General features: G+C 41.1%; 1 protein-coding gene across 1 annotated transcript; it reads right to left on the bottom strand.

The window, feature by feature from the left end:
- Positions 1–1,743: 1,743 nt before the first annotated feature.
- Positions 1,744–5,724, bottom strand: LOC147461934 (putative pentatricopeptide repeat-containing protein At3g01580). Its single transcript, XM_086509400.1, has one exon. It carries the CDS (start codon positions 5,629–5,631, stop codon positions 2,218–2,220), a length of 3,414 nt encoding a protein of 1,137 aa, XP_086365526.1. The 5' UTR covers positions 5,632–5,724; the 3' UTR covers positions 1,744–2,217.
- Positions 5,725–7,029: the final 1,305 nt, after the last annotated feature.

Raw genomic sequence — 7,029 nt, 5'->3', positions numbered from 1 at the left:
TCAGATTAGGGACACCGATTTCTACTATGGGTGGCTAGATCTACAGCTCTTTTTACTTAGTGACATCTGGCTCGACAAGTGTGTATGACATGGTAGTTATTTTGGAATACTTTAGACCTAACGTTACCCTACACTTAGAAATTTTATGGATAGTTTAAGAATAATTATAACTTGTTTAAACAATATTATAAAGGAATGCTTTCAAAAGCATATGTCTACTATTTGGGATATGCCGTTTTGGCTTGGACATTGCAACTTTGAAAGAAGTGGAAATTACTCAAGTTTTGCTCATACTTCGAAGAAATATTTATGACAGTAGCTAGTCTAATAATTTTTAAGTTTGACATGGATAAAAACTGATAGGTTCTTTGAAGCCTGCCATGCGTAGCCAAGTCTAACATATTTGTTGACTTGTCTATATGGATGCATGTGGGAATTCTATATTGACTTAAAAAGGTTTAACGTGTTGCAGTCCGACTCTGAAGACCTCTGATGATTCAACCAAGATGACTTCAACAGTTCTGTTACTTTTGTAATAAAGCATTAGAATGATACCTCATTCTTATTATGTTGTGCATTGATGAATCAAAGACTCTATCATTTTTGTACAAATCCTTGCCTAATCGTTCAAAGCCAATCGTCTTTTGAACGTCATGTTCTTTTGTGTATATATGTATCTAATTTAATACTACAAAACACACACACACACACACAATCCATGAGAAGAGAAACTATAACCTTGCAGGAGAATTTCCAAGAGACCTGAAAGATCTATCTCGACTCAACTTTTGCACTCTAGACCTTCTATAGTAGAGGGAATGGAAAACACAATCTACCACACTTGGGTGAGAAAAAGGTAACTTCAGTTTCCTCTTCTTATTGACACACATAAATCCATAGGAAGAGAGTTTTGTTGTTATGCAAACAGTTCATAGAGACCTCAAAGATTTATCCAACAAGTGTCAACCTACAAACTTGATGCTCCAGACAGCATTTAGACAACCAATCTACCACACATAAAAATTATAAGGTATTCCTAATGGCTTCAAAAAAATTAAAAGGTATTCCTAATTCAAAGATTCCCTCAACAACAACAAAAACAATGCGATAGTCTATAGCATGCAGCAATGGGCACAATGACGAAGCATGTATATTTGCAACAGTATCAGTTGGACATAAGGACTCGTACAACATTGAGAGAGAGAGAGAGAGAGAGAGAGAGAGAGAGAGAGCGAGAGAGCAAGGACACTTTAAAGAGAAGAAAACACGCAAAGGAAAATGAAAGAGAAGAGAAACACAAATGAACCAAGTCTACCACCACTTTATATGGACACACAAGGTCTTTTGACTTACCTTTGTATGTCTTTTGACTTTCCACCTTCATGTGTCTTTTCATTCCTAAACTCACCCTTCACTTACGTACTTAAGATGTTTCGAAAGAATTTTTATTTTTTCGAGATTGAGGAGATCTAATTGAATACTAGAAATATACGCCAATTCTCTCTGTTTATTCAAGCATTGCAAACACAATCCCAAGAATCTTGATCTCAAGGCATGGAACTTCAAAGGGAACTTCGATTACCAATCTACACACTTTCACAATAGAGAAGTCTCCAGTTTTCTTAATCTTATTCACGCATACATAGTTTCTAGATCTCTCTCCCTATCTTTATAATTGGAGTTTTCTCTTCTTCTTGACATTCAAACACACACCCATAATGAGAAATTATAAAGTTGAAGGAAGAATACCAAGAGACCTCAAAAATTGATTCAACGAGCCTTGAACTCAAGATATGATACCCCAATAGGGGAATTGGGATAATCGAATACCACATTCTAACACAAGACTCAAGACTCCAAAGGGAGCTGGGGTATCCATCTACCACACTTGATCCACCACAAGTAGTCCAAAATAACAAAATAGCTACATCTAGACCCCCAAAAGCAAGCTCTCCACCCTAGAATGTGGTTGACCGTGTCTTTTGAACCCACAAGCTGTGAAATACTCCATAACGACAAGGAAACCCCTGCACGTATGTGCACATTTCATAGGACACGAAACTAAGGTTTTGAATCATCCTTTGATTCAGCTTAATTTGCAATAAAATAATGCCAGAGGTCAAGTTTATAATGTAATCTTCCCCCTGACAAGGAAAAGATGGTAGCTTTAAGCATGATCTCAAAGTTGACTGATACGTTCTGCAAGCGACGGAGCAACTAGCCAAATGGTCTGGTGACAGCATAGATATTCGACATCACAACATAAGCAGTAGATTGCTTAGGCTGCATCCTGACTGCATGACTGAATGCCCACTCTGCCAACTCCAGGTTGCAATGTGTTTGGCTAGCACCCAGCAAACAAAGTGCAATTGACAAATCAGGCTCCCATGGCATTCCCTCTAGCAAATTTTGTGCCCTCACGAGATCCCCTGCTCTCCCAAAAAGGTCTACAACAGCACCGTAGTGCCGAAGGTTGGGACAGATTTCATAATAGTGGCTCATATACTTGAAATATTCAAAGCCGTCAACCACAAGACCAAAATGACTACAAGCAGACAAGACTAAAATAAATGTCACTTCATCAGGGTCAATCCCACTTTGCTTCATTTCCTCATACAAATGTATGGTACTTGCAATGTGTTCCTCTCCTAGATGACCAGCAATGAAGGCATTCCATGACACAGCATCACAATTAACAAGTTCATCAAAGCACACTTCCATGTCTGCTACCCTTGCACAACTACCATATGCGTAAAGTAAAGTAGCAGCTATGGAGGGGCTTTGGTCATAGCCAGCAGAGACAACGCTGAAAAAAACTTCCTCACACATAAACAAGCTTCCAGTTATGCTGCAAGCTTGCAAAATAGAGATAACAGTTGCATCATCAGAGATAATGTTCTCTTCACCTATTTCTTTATACAAATGTAAAGCCTGATCAGCTTTGCCCTGCTCTACACACATTGACAGCATGGCATTCCAAGATACAATGTCACGGTGAAGGTTTGATGTAAACATATTGTTCCTTTCTGAAACATCCCCACATTTACCATACATGCTCAAGAGGGTGTTGCCAACAAATGCATCTGAAGTGAAGCCCTTAGCAAGAACATCCTTGTGCAGAGCACTTCCTATCTCCAATGACACAACCTTTTTAAGCATCCCCTCCACAGAGACAGCTCTCTCATTTTGTGCAAGGATGGTACAAGCCTGAAGAGCAAACAGGCACGTTAGATTGTTTGGGGCAGTTCCCTTCTTTTGCATTTGACAATAAAGCTGTAAAGCTGGCACCCCTTGACCTTGTTCAACATAGACTGAGAGCATCGCATTCCAAGACACAACATCAGGGTGCAATAATGCAACAAACAGGTGCTCTGCTTCGTCTAAGGAGCCAGAGTTGCCATACATGCTCACTAGAGTATTGCATACGTAGCTATTTGTAAAGCACTTCCTGCGAGCAAACACATGCAATGCCTGTCCAATCTCTAGAGCCATTTCCTTGACTGGTCTACCTTTGACAACAGCAGCTTCCACTGTGTCTGCCAGAATGGCACAAGCCTGCAAAGCAAAAACGAGTGTTTGTGGATTAGCACCAACGCTGTCTTCTTGCATTTGTCTGAAAAGCTGTAGTGCTTTATCTCCCTGCTCCTGCTCAATATACGTAGAAAGCAGTGCATTCCAGGAAACAATGTCCCGTTCTGTCAACGAAAGAAACACATCTTCTGCTTCTACCATTGCCCCACACTTGCCATACATACTAATAAGAGCAGTTCCAAGAAAAACATCCGATGCAAACCCCATGGAGCAGGCATCTAAATTCAATGCTTTCCCAAGTCTCAATGATTGCACTTTCACTGTTTTTCCCTCTACAACAACGGCCTGCTCATCCTCCGCAATGATTTCACATGCCTGAAGTGCAAATACATATGTAAGAGGAACCACACCCACATCTTCTTGCAGCATCATCTTGTACAGCCATAAAGCTTTCTTCCCTTGATTATTTTCAACATAAGTTGAGAGCATAGCATTCCATGAAATGGTATCACGATTGGAAAATGTGTCAAAAACAACCTCTGCCTCGACGATAGCCCCAATCTTGCCGTACATGTTTACCAAGGTGTTGTTAATGAAGGCATCAACTGCAAATCCTTCCCTTCGAATAACCGAGTGCAATGCCTGTCCTATCTCTAGTGACACCAGTCTTAAGGATCGCTCCCCAACATACTGTGCCTCTTCCACTTCTGCTATGCAGCGACATGCTTGAAGGGCAACCACAAAAGTCCCATGATTTGCACGTATGCCTTGTGCATGCATCTGTCTGTATAATAACAAAGCCCTGTCTCCTCGCCCAACATCCACAAATGCTGCAAGCATGGCATTGCATGACACCACATCGTGACAGCACAACGTGTTGAATACAGTCTCTGCTTCCAGAATGGCACCACACTTTCCATACATACTCACTAGAGTGCTTCCAACCACCAGATGGGATGCGAAACCCTTCATGAAAGCTGCGGCATGGAGTTTCATGCCATGAAAAAGGTCGTTGATGATGCTACAAGCTTTAATGAGACTGACAAAAATATAACTGCTTGGCTCTGCACCATTGACGAGCATTCTTTGAGTCAAAATGAAAGCCTCTTTCATGTGACCATGTCCAACAAGAGATGAGATCATGGCAGACCATGCAAAATCAGAAAGCCAAGGTAATGGAAGTGTTGCCCTTTGTTTGCTTTGAGTGGCACTGCCATTGCTTACCTTTAACACCAAAAGCTCTGCAATTAACTCTGCAAAGCTTGAATGATGATGGTCAAAATGTGCAAACACCTTTGTGGCTTGGATGTGAGCTTTGTTCTTGCTGCATTCACTTAGAAAATAAAGATAATCTGAGGTTGGCGGAGCTGCATCCATGCAAAACAGCACATCTATAGCCTTGTCTAAACGCCCCTCTCTGCAGAGACTTAAAAGAAGCACCGACTGTTCATTTTTAAATGAAAAATCATCACCTTGGCCCTTTGTTAAGTGTGCAGAATACCTAGAAGAAAAAGAGGAAAGAAATTCCTGTCTCTCATCCCATAACTGGGCTGGACGTTTACTTTGCTGCCAAGGCTTACTACTATCAAGCCGTAACTGCACAGTTCGATCAGGCAGACCAATCGGAGAGAGAGTTGGACCATCAGTAAAGTCTTGCTTTTGACAAATGCTGATGTGGTTTTCATGTTGCTTATGCAGCTGTGGCATGGGGACAACTGTATCAGAAAGATCAAGTAGTTGCGGGAAAGGTTGAAAGTGACTCTGCTGCGGAGTCGTGCAACGGAAACAATCAGAACTATCATGCTGCTGCAAAAATCCTAGCGGCACACCTTCAATGTTGTGTTGCTTCAGCCCTGAACCGTCATGTGGTGCATCATATCCACCCTGATCTTGTGTTTGTGAATTCTCCCGACCGAGCACAATAGTGTGTTGACCATTCGAAGTCGCAGCAACATCAACCGGTATCCAAGGCTCGCTCGTTCTTAGCTCCCCATCGTAGAGGTTGCTGCTCCATCTTCTCCGTCTTTGAGAGAAAAGATGCCGAAGATGGGTTGCTGAAACTTTCCCAAGAGACAGAGCACCCAGTTTTCTCAGAACCATGGGCCACGGGGACCGCACCCCTCCCCATCGCTAGGTGCTCTCGCCTCATAGAAGTGACGATCGCTTCTACCGGTGTACATTTTACTAAGGCCGGTTTCAGACATGGGCAACGGCGGAGAACGAGAAAGTTGTACCAGCTATGGCCAGTCCTCTCTTCTACACAAAGGAGAATGTAACGTAATTTGAGTCATGGACCACTACCATCAATTGAAAATGATAAAAAAATGAGATATTTATATCATAATCACATAATCATGAGTAGAAACTTAAAGAGAGAAAAAGAAAGATGTCACAGTACTAAGGATCGGAATGGTCGATCCTCCCCATGAAGCTTTGTATTACAAAAGCTTGCAATGAAGCTAAATACAATTACAATACATCATCTTGCAAATCAGGTGGTCTTTTTATCATGTGCCGACATAATAGCCGCCTTTGATCAAACCAAGAATTTCGGCTCTCTTTGATTAGAAACATATACTCGTAGAGTCATTTCTTTCAGAAAACATCACCTCATACCAAGCTCTATGCTTCTCTTTGGAAGAGTTTTACTTACGGAGTTCCATGCACCATTCATGCATGACAAATAACTTCTCCATTTGTCTTCTCTGGAACTGTGAACATAATTGACAAGCAAAAATGTTGTTGCAAAAACTAGTAGACATTATTAAAACATGAAAGTGATACCATAGATGTGTAGAGTTCAAAGAAAGCCATAGCAGAGCATAGTAGCTATGGAGATCTTTGTGTGTGTGTGTGTGTGTGTGTGTGTGTGTGTGTGAGAGAGAGAGAGAGAGAGGGAGAGTGACCCTTTTGAGAAGGAGAAGCTTTGCTCTGCAGGCTGTGATTAACCCCATATGCAATAGTAATTTATATTTTTCATCCTCTTTCGCTCCTCTATTCGAAAAGTGTTCAATACGAAAGTTGTAGATCTCGTCATTTTTTATCCAGTCTTTGATCCCTTCTTAGATATCAGCTCTCTATTGTGAGATATTTTGAAAATCATGTCACTCGATCTCCTTTTGACAGTTTAGCCACTGTTACACTTTTCCTTTAGTTCTTTACCCACTACTTTCCTCTTTGAGGAGTATTCGCCACTCCTCTTTAAAATGGGTGTGTGCACGGATAATTAGAAGTCCTCAATCTATGTTCAAACTAGCCCATATCTCTCTTTTAGCTGGCATTCCCACACAATTTATGAAGCATTCAAGATTTGTTTTTAATTCATTTTAGCCCATAAAAACACATTTGATGCTACAAAGAATTCCATTGGCACTTTTAGAAGTTGCATCCTCCTTTGGCACCTTAAGGTCTTAAAATGCACCTTATACTAATTGTTTCGGCACTTTTGAAGATGGGTTCATCCTTTTGACACCCTAAGGTTCCTAGACACACCTTACA

This window comes from Adiantum capillus-veneris, chromosome 3 (assembly GCF_014529385.1).
Source record: "Adiantum capillus-veneris isolate H3 chromosome 3, ASM1452938v2, whole genome shotgun sequence".
Classification (NCBI taxonomy): Eukaryota; Viridiplantae; Streptophyta; class Polypodiopsida; order Polypodiales; family Pteridaceae; genus Adiantum; species Adiantum capillus-veneris.
This window is presented reverse-complemented; position numbering and strand designations above follow the sequence as displayed.

Bases quoted from the DNA above. Each gene is read 5' to 3' on its own strand.
- LOC147461934 (XM_086509400.1), bottom strand. From the start codon at position 5,631: ATGGTTCTGAGAAAACTGGGTGCTCTGTCTCTTGGGAAAGTTTCAGCA.